The sequence below is a fragment of the Canis aureus genome, chromosome 15 (genome assembly GCF_053574225.1).
Source record: "Canis aureus isolate CA01 chromosome 15, VMU_Caureus_v.1.0, whole genome shotgun sequence".
Lineage (NCBI taxonomy): Eukaryota > Metazoa > Chordata > Mammalia > Carnivora > Canidae > Canis > Canis aureus.
In genome coordinates this window covers 42812496-42831510 of record NC_135625.1, presented here as the reverse complement: position 1 = coordinate 42831510, position 19015 = coordinate 42812496, and the positions used below count along the sequence as shown (strand labels likewise).

The following is a 19015-nucleotide window of genomic DNA, read 5'->3' as shown; positions in this document are numbered from 1 at the left end:
TGCATGCCTCTCTGTGGCTGTGCCTATGTGTGCGTGTGCATATGCATGAATTTGCACATGAGTATGTGTGACAAAAATCGCTTCTGGAGCATGTTGCCCTCTGTCTGCCCATCCAGGTTACTCCTCGCTGCAGGACGAGCTGCTGTCCCCTGCCTCCCTGCACTACGCGCTTCCCTCTCCGCTGCGTGCAGACCAGTACTGGAACGAGGTGTCGGTCATAGATGCCATCCCCTTGGCGGCCACGGAGCATGATGCCATGCTGGAGATGTCTGACATGCAGGTGTGGTCTGCGGGCCTCACGCCCTCCCTGGTCACTGCTGAGGACTCCTCTCTGGAGTGCAGCAAGGCCGAGGACTCTGATGCCACCGGCCACGAGTGGAAGCCAGAGGGGGTGCTCTCCGAGGAACCCCAGGGCCCCACACTGGGCTCGCTGGACCTTGTGGAGGACGATACAGTGGATTCAGATGCCACAAATGGCCTTATTGATTTGCTTGACCAGGAAGAAGGTCAGAGGTCAGAAGAGAAGCTGCCAGGTCCTAAGAGGCAGGAGGACTCCACAGGTGCAGGGCAGGACTCAGAGAATGAAGTGTCTCTTGTTTCAGGCCAGCAGAGGGTGCAAGCCCACATCACAGAATCCCCCAGCGTGAGTCGGGTGATGGAGCCAAGCCAGGAGAGGTAAGGGCTGGGCTGCTGTGGCAGGATGCTTGTCGTCTTCCTGGGCTTTGGGTGAGATCGTGCCCAACAGGGAGCACAGAGGGAATTTAGGTACTGCTGTCCTCCTGCCCCCCTTCCACCGCCTCCTAACTGCCCGGGAGTAAGCAGTTCTATGTGGTGCTGGCTTGCTCAGGCCTCTGTCCTGTATGGGTGGAGCTGTGATCTGTGAGGGCCAGATGCCCCAGAGGCCCCCGGAGATCCTGTGGCACGCAGGAGAGAGGCTGGGTGGGGGGTTGGCATAGGGGAGGGCATGAGGAGGGCTTGGTATGGCCGCCTCTCCAAAGTGCAGCTGAGGATAGGTGCTCGGGGCCCCTGTCGCTATTGGGTGCTTATCATTGAAGACCATATTTAGAAACGTAGAAGCACCGGGACCGGGGATGTTATTCAGCCAGTCACACAGCCTGCGTGTGACAGAGCTGATAATGGTGCCCTTCTGCTTTACCCCTTTGAAGGTGTGAGCCTGGTGGGCTTAGTAGGGGCACAACAGAGCTTTCACCTGGGGAGGGACTGGTGATTCTCCCGGGTGGCGCCTGGGCCTGCAGCAGGGCAGCAGTGGGCAGGCAGTTCAGGCAGGAGGGCCTGGGGCAGACACGGAGGGTCTCAGGCCACAGGCCCGACTCACATCCATGGCAGTGGGCCCGCCCTGCCCCTGGGGCTGGCGGAGTGTGGAGGGCCACCTGGCCTGGCTGGACAGGCGCAGGAACTGAGTCACAGTGGCCCTTCCCCCGAGTCACTTCCTAAACCCTCCCTAAAGCACGGAGATAGCCCGTGTGCCCCTGAAGACTGTGCACACCACCATAGCCAGGTGGCTCAGGTTTGGCCAGGATGTGGAAAACCTGTCCTCATTTCTTTCCTCTTCCCACCCACCTGGCTCCTCGGGTCTGCTCAGAAGCCCAGGCTTCCCGGGCCCTTCCCTGGGGTCCACTCAGGGTGGCCCGAATACTGCAGGCAGAGGGAAAAGAAAGCCGTTTACAAAGATGAGACGACAAGGATTTATTTCCTCTCATTTTCCTTTCCCACTCGAATCCTTTGATGAGCAGGGAGAATTGGATGATGGGGCCGTGAGGATTCAGAGTGAAGCAGTGGCATCCCCCAGCGTAGGCCACCACCCCCTCCAGCACCCCACGGCACAGGCCATTGAGCTGCACTGACTGGGCGTGTGCTGCGCACACTGTGTGCAAGCTGCCCACTGCACCACTGTGGGGAACCAGAGGGCCTGGTGCTAGGTCTCGGGATGAACAGTTCGGTTCTCTGACCTTGGCCAGCCCTCCCATGGGGACAGGTGAATTTCGTTCACTCACCCAACAGTAGGTATTGAGTGTGCCCAGCGCCTGTAAAATGTGCCTACGTGCTGGGAATGTGGCATTGAACACCACAGACAAAGTCTCCACCTGCCAGAAGTTTATGTTCTGGTGGGGAAACGACAGTAAATGAGATAAAACCAATGAAATGGAAAGCATTAATAAAAGGGAAAAGTAATAAATAAATAAATAAATAAATAAATAAATAAATGGGAAAAGTTAGAGGCACCTGGGTGGCTCAGTAGGTTTATTTATAAATAAATAAATAAATAAATAAATAAAATAAATAAATAAATAAATAAATAAATAAATAAATAAATAAATAAATAAATAAAAGGGAAAAGTTAGAGGCACCTGGGTGGCTCAGTAGGTTAAGCACTCAGTTTTGGCTCAGGTCATGATCTCAGGGTCGTGAGGTCAAGCCCCACATCAGGCTCTGTGCTGGGCATAGAGCCTGCTTGGGATTCTCTCTCTCCTTTTCTCTCCGCACTGCCCCCCCAAAAGGGAAAAGTTAGATGATAGTGCTAAAAAGGAAAATAAAGGAGGGTAGTGGGTAGGTCGTATGTATGTTTGTGGAGAGCAGATGGCCTAAATGAGGGCTAGTGTAGCTGCAGAAGCCTGAAACCATGACATTGGAGTAAAGACCAGAAGGAATTAAGGGGTGAGCCTTGAGAATACAGGAGGGCAGCTCTCTAACAGGAGGCCTGGCCAGTGCAAAGGCTTGCAGTGGGCATAGTCGAGGAACAGTGAGAAGATCACTGATCCCAGCACGGCGATTGAGGAGGGTTATGGGGCTAGACATGGCAGGCCTTGAAGTCCTAGAAAGACGAAAGACTTTGACATTTACTAGATGAGGCATGGAGCCACCAGAGGGTTTTGAGCAGAGGAATGAGGTGATGTGACACCTACCTTGAGAGCAGCCTGATGTGTCCAGGCCTCGAGGCGGGGAGATTAGCCAGGAGGTGAGCGTTGCTGGTGGTATGGACCAAGATGGGAGCTGTGCTGGTGGCAACAAGTGATTGTGTTCAGGATATATATTTGAAGGTTGAACCGAAAGGGTTGCCGGCAAGTAGGATGTGGAGTGGGAGAGAAAGAAAGAAGTCAGAGTTTACTGGATCCTCGATCTGACCCTTGGAGGCATGGAGATAATGTTTGCTGCGGTGTGGAGGAATGGGTTGGGGAGAAAGTCACAGGATTGGACTTGACCGTGCTATCCTGAGACGCCCATTAGACCCCCAAAGAAGAGATGTGCAGAGGCAGTCGGGGGGTATACACATCTGTAAGTGAAGGAGGAGATGCTGTGTGTGCACGCCTGGGTGTGATGAGCACACAGATGGGCTGTGAAGCCACAGATTGAACGAGCTCACTTAGGAAGTGGATGTAGGTAGAGAATGAGATCTGGGAACTGAGCCCTGGGGTGCTCCCGTGTTCAGAAGCCAGGGAAATTAGGAGAAATCAACAAACAACAACAAGAAGTGGTAACCGGGGGTGGAGGGGAGAGGGGGTAGCAGAAACCAGTAAAATGTGATGTTTTGGAAGCCATAGAAGAGTGTGCTTCCAGGGGGGTGGCCACTTATTGGATGAGCACTTATTGAATCAGGACTGTGGAGTGCAGGTGGCCTGAAGGGCTGGAGGGGAGGCAGGTGAGGTGATAGGTGTGGAGACCTGGTGACGCCCAGCAGTGTGAGCCAAGTGCTTCAGGAGCCCGGGGTAGAGAGCCATCCACTTAAAGTGATGGGACCAGTAGTACCGGTACCCATGGCCCCCTCCACCTGGACGACATGGATGGACCACTGTGCCTCTCTGGACAGGACAAGGAGCCGTATGCAGCACATGCTGGCTGTGTGTGATTTGCTCATGCAGCCTTATTCCTCGGGTGTATAGTACAGGATGGGGGGCCAGGGCTCTGAGCGGGAGGGTGTCTGAGCAGCCAGAGACTGAAGGATAACCAGGTGTCCTTTCTCTCTCCCTGGACCCCAGGCTGCAGGACTGCAATGAGGAAGGCTCCATTGTCTCATACCTGCAAGATGCTGCACAAGGTTTCTGGCAAGAAGAGGTCACCCAAGGCCCACCCTCATTCCAGAGTACGGTCACCACCATCCAAGAGCTGGAGCCCAGTGGGTCTCAGGAGCATAAGAAGGTCCTGGTGTCTGCAAGTGAGCACTTTTGGGAAGAGCAGCCAGAGGCTGAAAGCACCCCGGCTGACAGGGAACGGAGACGACAAAGCCACCTCGAGTGGGTGCAGGAGGCTCAGAGCACTTTCTCCCAGATGGCAGAGGTGAGAGTCTGCACAGAGGCACCTGCTGATGCCCACACCGGTGCTCGAGGGGCCTGAGGCCAAGGGCAGCCTCTCTTTCAGGCAAGCCCCAGGCAAAGCATGATTCGCTTCTTTAGGAATTGTGGCAGTGACTTCAGTTTCTCTAGAAGTAAGGATACAGAGTCACTGTCTCTGCTGAGACAAGAGAAGAGCTAACATTCTCGGAGCACCTGAGGATCCCAGGCAGGGCCTGTGTGGTTGTCATGCTTATGCTGCATTGGCTCTCAGCTCTTATTCCCATGTGGCAGCTGAGGGTTGAGCAGCTTGCCCAAGGTCACAGGGTCAGAGATGGGCTTTGGAGTTCCGTCTGGCTGATTCCAAAGCCATGGGTTTTGTTTCTTTTTCCACCGTGTTTTAGGAAGGGTGTAGAGCAGAGAGGCTTGGGCATTAGGCTAACTCTGGTCCTACCATGGTCTTCGTGGCCACAGACCATCCCCTCTCTTCTCAGCACCTTGGTTTGCTCATTGGTAAATGAGGAGTGAATGGATTATGGCAAGGGTTCGCTGGCTTGGGAATTCTGTAATCCTCTGGGTGGGGCTCGGCACATGGACCTGGAGAGGTGCCCCACCTCATTCTGACTTAGGTCTCTGCCTCCCTCAGACCCCCCTCCCCACTTTGGGTCTGCCCTGCTGTATTGATTTTATCTATTTGCTTTTACTTCACTCCCCAGTCCTATTCCCATGGACACCCATTTTAATGTGGGGAATTTTTTTTATTATGAAAAATTGCAAATAAATGCAAAAACGGATGGAATAGCATATTCATTTCCGTGCACACACCACCCAGGCTCTGCGGTTACCCAGTTGTGGCCAATCCTGTTTCATCTATACCTACCCCCTCTTCTCTCCCCCACCGTATTTTTTGGAAACAAATCCCAGGCATCTTACTAAGGTGTGCCTTTTTAATGTATGCGTTCTTTAAGAAATTTGCATCGCTGTCCCATGCCTGTGTATTTTTAGTGCATGCATAAACAATGCGTTCTGCATTTCTTTCTTCTGATTCAGTCCTTACCACTTCCTCACCCAGGAGCTCTTCCTCCCCTGCCTCCTGCTGCTTCCTCTTCTCTCTCCGCCCTGCTGGAAGCCAAGGCCTAGTGGGCACCTGGGGGGGGAGGTGGGGGGCATGGCTAGGCTAGGTTAGCTTCACCGCAGTCCTGGGTTACAGGCTACAAAGAACTGTGAGGAATCTTTTTTTTTTTTTTTTTTTTTTGAACTGTGAGGAATCTAATAAGGTTTTATTTAGACTACTTCCCGCCAAGTACGTGCCTCCAACAGAACAGGTGGCCAGGTCCATCTTGGTCCCCAGACCACTCCGTGCACTCTTGGCCAGCACACTATTCTTTGGCACTTGTCCTGCTCCTAATAGCAGGCACTTGGCTGAGAGCACAGGTGCTATGAACTGGGTCTGTGCTCCTGATTCCTGGGGATAGACAAGGATTCCAGGGGCCTTCTTATCCACGGCCCCTCTTCAGTCAGCCTCTGGTGAAGGGAGAACTGGGGAGAAAAGAGGAGCACTCCTGGAACTCACAGGACAAGCTTTCTGGGTCACAGGGTCCAACTGCCTTGTTTATAAGGAAGGAGGCCAAAGGGTCCCAGAGAGGCTGAGGGATTCTCCAGGGTCACACAGCAAACCAGTGTGAGGGCCAGGAGTGTCTGGATCTCTTGCTTCCCAGTCAGAGCGAGTGAGCGTGCAGGGCCACCAGACTAATGCCTTCCAGGTCAGGGTTAAGATGGCATACATGAGCCAGGGTCCTGATCATCTGAGAGGACCTGGGGGGCGATCATGAGGCCCACTTAAAGCAGGGGTTTGCAGAGCACTTCCGGTGAATCTCTGAAAACACTGATGGAGAGAGAGAGAGATGCCCTATAATTTGGAGCTAGGGAGGCAAGCCCGAAACATCTGTAAGACATTCTTCTCTGAGGCCACAGATGGAAATACCTGAAGTTGGACACTTCTTGGCTGGGCCCAAATCGAATCCTTGCCAGTGCCCAGCTCCTTTGCATGTGCGATGGGCTTGTATTTCTCTGGGTGCTTCCCTGTCAAAATGCGGCAGAATTGCGGAGTGACAGGAGTTGGAGTCCGACCCTTTGGATTACTCACTCTGACTCTGCGCCTCCACTTCCTTTGAGTCAAGTGGGAAAATCATAGAACCTGCACTTGGCAGGGTTGTCGGGAAGCCTCACCTAGTGGGTATGTGCACACACACGCCGCACCTACAGAACGGTACCCACCGCCAGAAGGCTCCTCCCGTGACCCCCACCACCCGAGGGCTCGCTCCCGTGACACGTTACTCATGGTGGTGGGAACGCCCACGCCCTGCGCTCCTCTCCAGAGGCGGCACAGAGGCAGTCCAGGGCGTCCCTGGTTCCAGAAGGAAGTGCCCAGATTCCCCAAATCCCCCAACGAGTGAGTTGCAGGGTCACTGGGCTGTGCCCCAGATCTCTGTTCCCCCTGCCATGCGGCCTGTTACTCAGAAGAGGCACAGCCTGATCCGGAAAGTGAGATTCCTGGGGCCCCAAGCTGCCACCGCTGCGTTTGTGAATCAGCTCTGCAAAGGCGAGCCTCGGGCCTGTCGGCCTGCTCCTGGGTGCTGACACCCAGCCTGGGAAGAGCCTTTGAGGACAGGCCTTAAATAGACACAGCAATTGCACACTTACGTTTAGGGCCGCTGTCCCCTGGAAGGGGGTTGGAGCCCTGCCTAGGGCCCTCGGGCAGAGGGGAACTGGACGGGCTTCCAGGTGGCGTCACCACCTGTGCTGGACCCCGCTGAGCTAACGTGGCTAGGCCTGAGCAAATCACTCATCCCCGGGCTATTTTTGAAATAAACCCTGAAGTCTGTCTCCAGGGTATTAGCTGGTCCCATCCCAGCGGGTGCGGGTGAACTCCGTTCTAGTCACGGCAGTAACAGCCCAGAGAAACACGCAAGTGGCCACAGTCTCTGGATGCGTTATTTCCTGGAGTCCCAGAGAGAGAATCTTTCCCTGGGCAGAACTGCTTCTAGTCCGCATAGGAGGGCACAGGCCTGGGGCGGGGGCGAGAGGCTGGGATGGGGCGTGTCACCCACAGAGTGATTTTGACGAGTGCTCTTGGTGTCCGGGACACACGCACCTGCCCGCTCCCTTCTAGCCCAGTTGGACAGCCCCAGCAGCTGGTCTGAGGAGCTAAAATTATCGAAGCCTGATGTCACCCAGGCGGGAGGGCAGAGCCTGGGGCGTCTCGGCAGGAGGGCACTGAGTGGGCCATACCAGTGAGGGGCCGCCCAGTGTCCTGTGGAGAGAGAATGAAAGGGGTTCTTGGGGCACTCGGGAGCCTGAGAGGAGAATGAGAGAGCTGGGGCCTCACAGCCGCTCCTCCAGGCCCCAGAGGAGGTGAGGATGTGGACTTTCATCACCCAGCTTCTGGTCACCCTGGTGCTCCTGGGCTTCTTTCTGGTCAGCTGTCAGAACGTGATGCACATTGTCAAGGGCTCCCTGTGCTTTGTGCTGAAGCACATCCATCAGGAGCTGGACAAGGAGCTGGGGGAGAGCGAGGGCGTGAGTGACGATGAGGAGACCATCTCCACCAGGGTGGTCCGGCGTCGGGTTTTCCTGAAGGTAACAGCCAGGCAGGAGGCAGGAGGCAGGGCTGAGGGCACGGCGGTGTACAGGGTCAGTGGCTGGGGGAAGCAGAGGACCCCGAATCTGAGTCCAGGGCTAGCCACTGCCCTGGAGCCCGAGCAGGTGTGCGGCACTTGCTCCCACGGCCGTGCTGGGGTGGCGTGGGAAACTCGGCTCAGGGACCTGGGAGGCCTGTTCTGGTCCTTCTCATGTCCCCAGCAGCTTTGGGAAGCCCGCAAGGCACACTCGGGGCATCGGTATCTGTGGAAGGGCCTTCCACACTGTAAAGGGCTGTTGAAAGATAAATCAGGTGCTTTGCTTCCTCTCTCAGAGCCTCTCTTTGTAAAACTTGCGTAACTGCCTCTGCTCCCTGGTGCTGTTGAGGGATCAGGCACGCAGGGCTCTTGCAAGCTTGGGGCTCAGGCCCCACCACCCCCAGGGGTGCCTCTCACCCTCAGAGCCCTCTGGCTGCTGCGACTAGCTGTGTTGGAGTTTCTTGCCGTGCCGGGGATTTGTCCGACAGCAGTGGTTGGCTGTGCTCTTTCATTTCCTCAGCCTCCACCTTATGCCCAGACCACCCACTTACTAATCTTGAGTTTTCTCCTTTGCTGCAATTCTAGGGGAATGAGTTTCAGAATATTCCAGGGGAGCAGGTGACAGAGGAAGAATTCACAGATGAGCAGGGCAACATCGTCACCAAGAAGGTAGGTGCACAGAGTCCCCCTGAGCTGGGGAGGGGCAGCAGGGCCAGAAGCCAACGGGTGCTGGGCTCACCTTCTTGCTCCTCATGGATGCCCTCATAGAGAGTCAGCAGAGCTCAGAAGGGATGGTTCAGGTGTGGGGAGTTCTGGGCATCTGGGGTCCAGCATGACAGTCCTCGTAGCCACTCTACCTGACTGCACCTGAATTCAGCTCCTGCTGTTCTGTTCCAGAAGAACCAGGCTCCATGGAACAACCGAAATCTAGTCCAGTGGTGGCTAGCCCCAGAAACAGCTGTTGAAACAGCTGGCTGGTAGTCCCTGAGCTACCACGGGCCTCTGCATACAAAAAGGCTGTGGAAATGCATTAAGTTGCAGCAGATTTTATTTTAATTCACTAGACCTGACTTTGCCTGCCAAGGATTGGGAACCGTGCTAGGTCTGGGCAGAGGGAGAAGAAGGAGCCTAGGGAGACCACGTATGTGCTCCCACTGTGGTGCTGCTCCCACTAAATGGAAGCAAGATGCCCATCTTTCCTCTTGCAAAGTGTGCTGCACATAGGCAGGAGTGGTGTCTGTGTCTTAACCTCCCAGTCCGAGTATGTGGCAGGCGCAGAGTAGACAGTGTTAGAATATTTGGGTGAGTGAATAAGGGAACCTGATTGTCTGGAATCCCTATAGCTGAAAAGGAGCTCCTCTGCCCTCAGGAGACCTTCCAACAGTATGCAGAGGCAAAAAGCTTGATCCTTGGTGAAATGTGCTAAGACCCGTCTATAAATTCTAGGCCCCAGGAGGCTGCCCAGAGCTAGTTTTCCACATCATGGGGTGGGGGCGGGAGAGCAGTCCCTGTTCTTGGCCACTGGAGGAAGGGAGCCCTAGACAAAGGCTGCCTCCCCCTATCTCATTGTCACGGACCTGGTCTTCAACTGCTGTCTCAATGGCTTCATGGGCCTTTCGTCCCTTCTTCCTCTTTTCCAGATCATTCGCAAAGTTGTTCGGCAGATAGACTCGTCCGGTGCCGATGACACCCAGGAGCACGAAGAGGTGATTGCTGAGGGGCCCCTGGAGGACCCCAGTGAGGTGGACGCTGATACTGATTCCTTTATGAAACTCGCCCAGGTACTGCGGTGGCTGCAGCCTCTGGGATGCTCTGTGTGTCAGGGCGCCTGGCCCCAGCCGGCTGCTCACCTGTGCGCCTGCCCTGGGCATCTACACTGTGCTCCCTCCCTCTGGCCTCCCCATTGTAGGGTTTTCACGGCCGGGCCCATGTACAGTGCCGTTCCTTTCGCGCCTATTTCTTGTCTCTCTCTCTCTGTGTCATCTGTCCTGCGTTCTGTCTCTGCTGCTGTCTCTAGGTGGAGCTGAGAGGGAGTAGCCTGCAGCCGGATCTCATAGAGAGCAGGAAGGGGGCTCAAATAGTGAAGCGGGCCAGCCTGAAAAGGGGGAAGCAGTGATCTCTAGCCCTCCCCTCAAATGGCCTCTCTGGAGGTAACTGTCTTTCTGCATCCTCTCTGCATGGCCTGGTCCTCGTGGAGTGGCTGGTGCTGGGAATGGCTGCGCACGTCCTCAGGTCTCCCCTCCTCCAGTGGGCTCTACCACCCCCAGCATGATGCAGGAGGCCCTGTGGTGCTGTGGCCTCTCGAGGCACAGATTCTGGTTTCCCAACCTACTAACTATATCTCTGAGTGTTGATTTACTCCTCTTCAAGGAAACAGTCAACAATTTCTGCTGCTTGACTTCTCCGGGAGTGCAAAAATACAAATTTGAGAAAATGCTTTGATGAGTGAAAGCAGTCAATAAATCTCAGTGGTGATACTGTCCTGAAAGCCAAGCAATGGGGTTGGAGGAGGGGGGAGGGGCCTGGTAGAGCACTGTAGAGTCCGTCTAGGCTGAGCCATTTCAACGCAACTCTCCAGAGAGCTCCAACAGTGACTTGGAACAGCATTGTCTCTTGAACCTAGAACCCTTCGAGAAGCCTGATGACCCCAAGGCACCAATTCTCCTTGGTGTTTCTGGAGACACATGGCCCTGTTGCTTTCTAGGAAAGGGTGGAGTGAACAGGCCCACGGGGTGGATGGCATTCTCCCAGCAAGTTAGGAGGGTTGTCAGGGCCTGGTGCCGGCCGTGGGGGCTGCATGGCCGAGAAGCAGGGATGTGCAGTGATTGAGATGAGGAGGGCCATGAAGATGCAGCAGCTGAGGCTCTCCAGCAGGCCCCCCCGCAGTGCTGGGGGCTGCAGCGGCCAGCTCTGACCTCCATCCTCCCTGAGGGATCCTGTACTGAGCTGCCCCGAGGCCATTCACTGCGCTCAGCTCGGGGCAGCTCAGTACAGGATGCGTCGGGGTGGGAGTCAGCAGGAAGCAAGGAAGCCTGGCGGCCCCAGCACAGCACTCACTAGGTTCTTGCCCATCCTACACCCCTCTGCCCCGCCCCCGCCCCAGGGCCTGGCTCCCGGCCAGGAGGAAAGTGGCTCTGGCTTTCTGCATTCAGCAAAAAGCAGGGCCCCTGCCTCCCAAGCCACCAGAAGTGCTGGCTCTGGGCTTCCCAACATACCTCCGCACTTGGGCAAAAAAAGGACTGCGGATCCAGTTATAGGATAAAATTAGACCTGACTCTTCAGCAGCTTAAGGAGGTCACCGTGTTAACCCCAGCACTGCCAGGGGTCCCATCGGGCTGCTGGTTTAGGAGATCAGCCGGGATGCATCCTGGACAGAATCCAAAGGTGCCAGTAATTTGGAGAAGCAGAGAGTGGAAGGAAAACTGCACTCTTCTGCCTCATTTTTCTTATGGCAGCAGCAGCAGCAGCAATTTCTACCTCTGTTGGCTCCGGTTCCTTCTACTAATGTTCCTGAACAGGAAGGAGTCAGCCAGGAGCCAGGCCGGGAGGCAGGGAGGGAGGAGCCCAGTTTTGTTTTGTTTTTTAAATTTTCTATAGATGATCCGCAAGGTGGCTGAAACCCCCAAAGGAGACACAGTTCTAGAGCCTGAGCACAGGCGTGGGGAACACTGATGGCTGGGCTTCGGCACGGTGCTAGGGCCCCTGCCAGGAAGAGGCAGGGCACCGTGCAATGGGGACAGTGATGAGGGAGCCAGTGTGGAAGCAGGCTCCAGCCCACGTCCTACAGGGCCTGGTGGGCAGCCTGCAGTGCTCCACCCTCCCAACCAGACACCCACCCAGCGTACACAGTGAAGGCCTGATGGCTCTCATGTCCTCAGGACTTCCTACCACCCACCTGCAAGCCCATACAGTCAACCGTCAGTATTCACGTCAGTATTCACGGTCCCGCGCTTGCCAATTTGCCTACCGGCTAGAATGTTCTTTAACCCCGAAATCCACACTCACGGTGCTTTCATGCTCATTCACAGGCATACACGCCATGGTGAGAAATTTGAGGCGCCCCTGAGCCGGCTCCCAGCTGAGGGCAAACAAGATGGCAGTCTGCCCCCTGGCTTGAGCTTGCAGGCCATCAGCAAATGCCCTTTTTATAGTCTGTTTGGTGCTTTTTTTTTTTTTTTTTTTTTTTGCATTTTTGTGCTTTTTGCTGGTTTTGCTGTTTAAAATGGCTTCTCGTGCCATGGTGCTGTCTGGTGTTCCTCAGGGCAAGAAGGCTGTGGGGTGCCCCATGGGGACAAATATGTGTGTTAGATAAGATTTACCAGCATGAGTTAGGGGGGTCAAGGACTCAACAATGAATTTAATAAGGTGTCTTTATAGGGAAACACACATAAACATTCATTCATTGTCTGACAAACATGTAGTAAACAGAGGCTCACAAGACCCTAACTGGGCCTTTTCCTTGAGAACAATGGTTCAGTGTTGGCTAATTCAGCTTCCCTGACAATGTTATCGAACGTGACCCCTGCGCATGGTGAGAATTTACTGTGTTTCAGAGAGACCCAAAGCTGGGGCTTGGGAGTCTAGAGCCGAGGCCTGGCTCCTCCTATTTCCAAGGTTGTGTGGTCTTGCACTAGTCATTGCACTGCCCTGAGCTTCTGTCCCCTCGAGGGAGAGCACAGATAGTCCCTTCCACTTCAGTAGAGAGGTTTAGAAATAGTCATGGTAATGGACAAACGATGGTGAGGAGGCGGGACAGCTGTGTTCAGTGCAGAGGAGACCATAGTGTGACCCGCGGCTGGTCACCGGCCTCACTGCGCCTCCGGTTCCTTAACCACGAAATCGCAGGGAGGCCGCTTCTCCCTTGAGGGCTGGTTATGATGACGGAGGAGGTACATTTGAGAAAGGCTGGAGAACTTGTTAAGTTCTCACCCACTGTTTCTCAAAGTGTCACCCACCCACCTCCTGTGTCACCAGCCCCCCAGGGTCAGGTTCAAATGCAGATTCCTGCTCCTTGCCCCTGACCGACTGAATCAAAATTCTGGAACTCAGGATTCCACAGCAAGCTCCTCAAGTGATTTTTATGTGTTTTGAAGAGTTAGTTCTCCGGACCAATTTTGATTTTCCTTCCAATCCTCCTAGAGCTGATGTTGTAGACTTGATATTTAAAAAGTGGCCCAAAAGGAACGATGGTCAGAAGTTTGTTCAGAGAAGACAAGATGCCCCCGTCCCAGGGGAGGAATGACTAGACCCCCTCACCCATCTGATTGCCCCCAGTCACCCCCACCTTGGGAAGGACTCTGTATCCAAGGCCTGGCAAATCGGGGAATGGTGCTTCCTGGTGGTGTTGAAGGAGCCACACAATGCTGTTTAGTCAAGGCCTGACCACTAGAGACAGTAGCAGCTGCTGGGTTTTGCTTGGTGCCCCAAGGATGTGGTCGGAGACTTCAGGCATGAGCTATGCCAGCGCGCCGGTGGGGAGTGGCATCGGCAGGCTCCCTGCGATCCCGGGCAGGTGCTGGGTCTTGGCATTCCTCTGTGTGTCCGTGGGCCGGCTTCTGGGACGTTCAGGAAGCTGTGGCCCCACAAGGCTGCTGCTTTTTTCTTGTTTTCCTTTTTAAGAGACTCTTTGTGAGCTCCGACGATGGGATGTTTTAGTGAGTTTCAAAGTTAAGCAATTGGTAATCTCGTTGGGAAGGGGCAGCGAGGCAAGGGGTGATGTTTTATGTTGCTGTTTTAAGTTACAGGCCACCCTCCTTCCCAGACCATCGCAGGGGCACGACTCTGGGCCGAGGGCCAGGGGAGAGGGCCACAAGCACAGGGTAGGGCAGGAATAGGAGGGACCACACAGAGAGATGGGATGGGACCAGGCCCTGAGCGGCACGGCCACTAGAGTGGGCAGGGGCTGGTCTCCCCGCTCGTTACAGTGTGAGCCCTTTCTCCCCGGACACCCAGGACAAGAGCTGCAGGGCGGTGGAAGGGTCCAGGTCACAGCCAGGAGACTTGCCTTCCAGTCCTACCCCTGCCACTGCTGGGGCCTCCCCCTAGACGTGTAACCAAAGTGGTTACCGTACAATAATTGCTAAGCCTTGATCTCTCTCCTCTGCGCTGTGTCTGGGCAGAAAAGTGGAAGATGGTGGGCTGTTTTCCCCGGGCTCAAGACTTGGGGAGGTTCTTGTTTGAGGCGTGCTTAGTGCTGGGATGGGCATTGTGGGGATGGACCACTGGGAAGGGTAAGGCCAGGCCCTTGCCCTCAGGGTGTTTCTGCTCCAGCTGGGGAGACAGTGCAGGTGTGAGCCCTGAGAGAGAGGCCAGTCAGGGTTCACGCCCAGACACCAGCCCAAGCTCTTTGTAGCTCTTTGAAACATCACTGCGATCTAATGAGGTACATCCTATTATTGCCCTCATTTTACGGCGGCAGAAACTGAGTCACAGGGAGTGTAAGTAACATGGCCAGGGAAATTGGCAGAGACAGAGTATGAACTCAGGCAACCTAGCTGGCTTCAGGGTTCCTGCTCTTACCCACCGCGCTCTACGATGGCTCTGAATAAAAGGGAGTAGAGGGAGTGGGAGCTTCCCGAGCCGCAAGGAGAGAAATGACAAGCAGCCAGAGTTATCAGGGAGGCTTCCTGGAGGAGAGGTCTTGAGGTGGTGAGCAGAGCTTCAGCAGAGACTAGACGGCCTCTGTGAGGGGAGGGCCATGAACAAGGCGGGCAGCTGGTGGGCACTGTGGGTTGGGAAGGCTTGGAGGAGACCAGCTTGGCCGACAGAGAAGCCCAGGCAGTGCTGGAAGAGTCCTGCCCTCCAGGGTGATGGCTCTTCGCGCCACAGCAGCAGAAGGCCTGATGTTTCATTTTGTGGCAGCCTCTGGCAAGGAACCTAGCACGACCCTCCCATCCCTGGAGACCCACTCAGAGTTGAGTTCACCTCGACCCCTCCAGCCCCCTCTCTGTCACCCTTACGGCGAGGACAGCTCCCTGTCTGGGGACAGCTCTGCGGCAGAATACATCTCTGCCTTTCTGGGTCACTTCCTACCCCACCCTGGAGACTGTCGGCTCCTCTTTATTTAAATGTGCTCGCTTTGCCCATCCATCCCAAAGTCCTGCAGACAGAATCCCAGAGTGGCTGGTCTCAGAAACATGGAGTTCTCACCCCAGGGTGGACGAGGAGGCACCATCAGGTGGCAGGTGTGGTGTCCCCCTGTGAACCCCAGGCTACAGAATGTGGACTCTTCACTCTGCAGGCAAAGCTCATGTTCTCCAGCCTGATATACATGATATCCTGGGGAGAATGAACTTGTTTTTTTCAGAGATCTCTTAAAAAAAAAAAAAAATGCCACAGCAGAGGCTGTCCATCCACGGGGGATGGGGAGAGGAGCCAGAGGCAGTTGACAGTAAGACTTGTAGACCAGAGCCAAGGAGGGCCATGAGCTCCTGAGGCTGCCTGTGATCATGTCTGCTCCATCTCCGGGTCCCCAAGGCTGGCACTTACAGACATCAATGTATGTTGGCCGAACTGAAAAAGTGGAGGGCACCACTACCTTCTTTAGCACAAGCCCTGGGTTCGAGGATCTACTCATGGGGATCTCTCCCCAGGTGACTGCAGGCATGGGAGAGTTTTCTGGGGAGCTCATCTACCTGGCAGGGGACCAGTGCAGGGTTGGGCCACCCCCCACCCCCAAGAGGCAGCCTCTGGGCTGGGGAGTGGGAGGAGAATGGCTAGAAGTTCAGGAAGGTCAGGGGCTCTAAGCTCAATGCCTTTCGCCTCGTGGCCTTGCTTGGGGAAGCTGCTTTTCCTGAATCAGACCCTGCCTGAGCGGCCAGCACAAAACTCAGCCTTTGGGTTTTAGGCTGCGAGCCACACCTTCTGATTCTAAGTAATTCCTTGTCTTTGTGCCCCTCAGGATCACACCTCGACACCCAAACCCTGAACTCCACACACTCTGCCATGCACACCGGAGGAGAGCTGGAGCGGAGGGCTGCGGAAGTGGCACACCTGTCCTCTAGGCCAATGGCATGATCTCTGTAAGGGACTTCCTGTAGTCTCCTATTCGCATGAACGACTGACTGTAGACGCATGACCTACAGTCCTCAATCCTGCCTCTAGCGACGATGGATCTCTATTGGGAATCAGGACAAACGCCTCAAGAAGGGGGGTGGGGAGAGAGAGAGGGATAGAAAACAAGCGCAAGAGAGTGCGTGAACGCAAAAGTCAACAAGGGCTCTTTTGTGCTTGGGGAATGATCTATTTTTAAAAATCATTTTAATTTTGACTTGTTACAGGGTACTTTTTTTTCCAACCTCATCTGTAGGAAATCCATGTGGGCTTCCTGGAGAGAAAAAAAAAAAAAAAAAGAAAACTAGGCACAAAATCAGTTTGGCACCTTAGTCCTATGTCCTCATCTGCCAGCCTTCCCGGCAGCGGACACACACCTCCATTCCATTTGTGACCTCCCTGCCCACTCCCCAGGGGGCTGCTCCTCCCAGAACCTTCTACATGACATTCAGGACACACGCACAGGCACACATACACACAAGCACCTCTCCCCTCTCCTCAGTGTACACACAGATTTTACTGTGACATCCCAAGCTGTATAGAATCTCCTGTGGATAAACTGGAATTTTTTTATGTTGTCTTTCTCTCTCTCTCTCTCTCTGCCAGTTTCAGTATTAATCATCTTCCAATGGAAAATCATTACCTTTAGAGTGCATTCGGGGTTCCTTGTGTTAGGGACATAAGAATCTGAGGCGAGGACCCCCCAGGCTCAGCTGTAGGGCTCAGAGGGCGCCAGTGCCCCATCTGAAGGGGTATTCTGGCTCAGCTGGGGGGGCCGGGTGGCTGTCCCAGGATTGCACCAGCATGTTCAATAGACAAGAGGTTTCCTATATCTTCAAGCACTTATATCATAGTCTGTGTTCAAAGTGTAAACTGTACAGTAATCAGCCTTGTGTATATGAAAAACAATAAATACTATGCAAACCAATAGAAACACTTTAGCAGTATGTACAAAGCACTAACAGCTCAGCTCCTGAGGACTTCTCCGGGCTGCGGGAGAAGGAGCTACAGCCTGTCTTTCAGTGAAAGAGGAAGGAAGGGAGTAGGGCTAGTGAATGGACCTGCCCGTTCTTAGAAGTCAGGCCCCCCAGGTCTCCCAGAGCCGACTCGGTGCTCTAAGTCCAGGCAGCGCACAGGCTGGGGGCCGAGGCGGCGCAGCCTCAGTGTCCCGCTCTGACCGAGCCCCCGCCCGGCCCGAAGAGGGGGCGACCCCGGCCCGGGAGAGGAGGGAGCGCCGCTGGGCCAGGCCCCCGGAGCAGGAGCAGGAGCAGGAGCAGGACGGAGACAGACGGCTGGCTGTTCCTCGCCTCGGTGCCACCAGGGAAGAGCCTTAACGTCCCACTGGAGCCTCCGGCGAGGGAGGCCCGAATCAGCACAATGCGCCGCGCCCGGCCCGGCCGCCCGGGGGCGCCCTCCAGGGCCAGGAGGGACCTGGCCGGCTCTGCTCGCTCCCGGGGGCCCGTGTGCGGACGCCCGCCCCGTCCCGCTCCTCGGGCTGTCCGCACACACGTCGATCCTTCCAGTAGCACAGACGCCCCCCCACCCCCCCAGCCCCGCGGCCCTGGTGCCCGTCACCGGCGCACAGGTCGGCGGCGGAGGCCTCGGGACCCCGCGCCGGGGCTGCGCGCTGAGTCCGGGACGGGCGGCCCGCGGAGGGGCTTCCGAGCTGCGCCCCCCGCCCCCAGGGCTCGGCCGGGGACCCGGACGGGACGGGACGGGGACGGGGGAGGGGAGCGCGGCGGCCGCCCCCGCCCCCGCCCCGCACGGCCCCGCTTGGCTCGCTCCGCTGCGCCCGGCATGGCTGCTTGGCCCTCCGGCCCCAGGCCCCCCGCGGCTTGGCTGCGCGCTCCGCTGCTAGTAGGAGCTCTTAGGGGAGGACTTTGGGGTCTCCACACGATGCCTAGAGAATGCTGCAGTCTGCACCTTAGATGCTTTTTAGAAGTTTTGGGATAACCTTGATTTTTTTAATTGTTATGAAAATGACTCTTTTCTTGACTCTCTCCCAAATGCTCTGTTATCCGGAGAGAACCCCCCACCCCTGCCCACTGCCCCACTCTGATGTATAGACCATTCTCCCTACACCAGCTGAACAAATGTCAAAATTAATAAAGAAATTGACTCATGGCAGGGGACTCCATCTCTCCTTCCTGGCTGGGCCTGGGGGCATCTGAGGGGCTGGGGCAGGAGTGAAGCGGGTGCTGGGCCCTGATGGAGTCTGGGGGTGAGATCAGTCAGGTGCCTACTTCCAGGAAACCTACACAGCCCCTTATCCTCCCACCAAATCCCACCAAACCCTTGGAGTGGATAGAACAGATTTGTCTAAGGGTGACCATGAGATGGGGGCAGGTCCATGGTGGGGGGAGGGGGACACTGCACGCACTGGGGGGCGGGGGGCATGTGCATGGCTGAACCCACAGTACACGCTAAGTAAGGGAGATGGCCCAGTGCCCCCCCATGATGGTATCTGGCCCCTGCACCCAATGCCATTCAAAGTTCGAGAACTTTTGAGAAAATTGCCCTGTTCCTCACTAGTTCTGAACACTTCATGAGGCTGGTCACCAAGCTGGCCACAGTTTTCCCATCTGTCAGATGAGGGAATGGATTAAACAACTGCTAAAGTCTCTATAGTTTGTCATCCTGGGATTCCCAAACATGAACGCCTTTGTCAAGCCTGACATTTATTAGAATCACATTATTTGCTGCAGCTTTCTTCCTCATAAGTTCCCATCAGGGGGTGACAAAGTCACAGTCGCAGGGGCTGAGGAGCACTGCCAGCCCTCAAACAGTCTGTAGCTTCTCCCTCAATATCAGAAAAGACCCCCAAGACAAGGCACCAGTCCAGGCAGTGCAGCCGTCTCACCCAGAGAGGTTTGAAAAACAGTTTCAGGATCACAGCCGCCTGGGTGGGCTCAGGCAGCAACAACATGAGGATCGGAATTAAGTGTCCCAAATGGTTGTGATGGGCAGCCCGGTAGCACAGCCAACTCCGGTAAAGTCCTT

The 19015-nt window shown here is 55.4% G+C and overlaps 1 protein-coding gene across 17 annotated transcripts in view; it reads left to right on the top strand.

The window, feature by feature from the left end:
- Positions 1 to 18139, top strand: part of ANK1 (ankyrin 1) — a 216746-nt gene extending 198607 nt beyond the window's left edge. For 5 of the 17 annotated variants that reach the window (XM_077849322.1, XM_077849321.1, XM_077849323.1 and 2 more), the window contains 6 exons: positions 117 to 675; positions 3996 to 4293; positions 8549 to 8632; positions 9604 to 9744; positions 9981 to 10113; positions 15864 to 18139. In XM_077849322.1, coding sequence (XP_077705448.1) covers positions 117 to 675; positions 3996 to 4293; positions 8549 to 8632; positions 9604 to 9744; positions 9981 to 10079 — 1181 coding nt within the window. In that variant the 3' untranslated portion in view covers positions 10080 to 10113; positions 15864 to 18139. Of the gene's footprint in view, positions 1 to 116; positions 676 to 3995; positions 4294 to 7443; positions 7926 to 8548; positions 8633 to 9603; positions 9745 to 9980; positions 10114 to 15863 lie in introns of those variants that run through there. The other 12 variants (XM_077849334.1, XM_077849333.1, XM_077849329.1 and 9 more) reach the window with 8 other exon arrangements.
- The last annotated feature ends 876 nt before the right edge of the window (positions 18140 to 19015 follow it).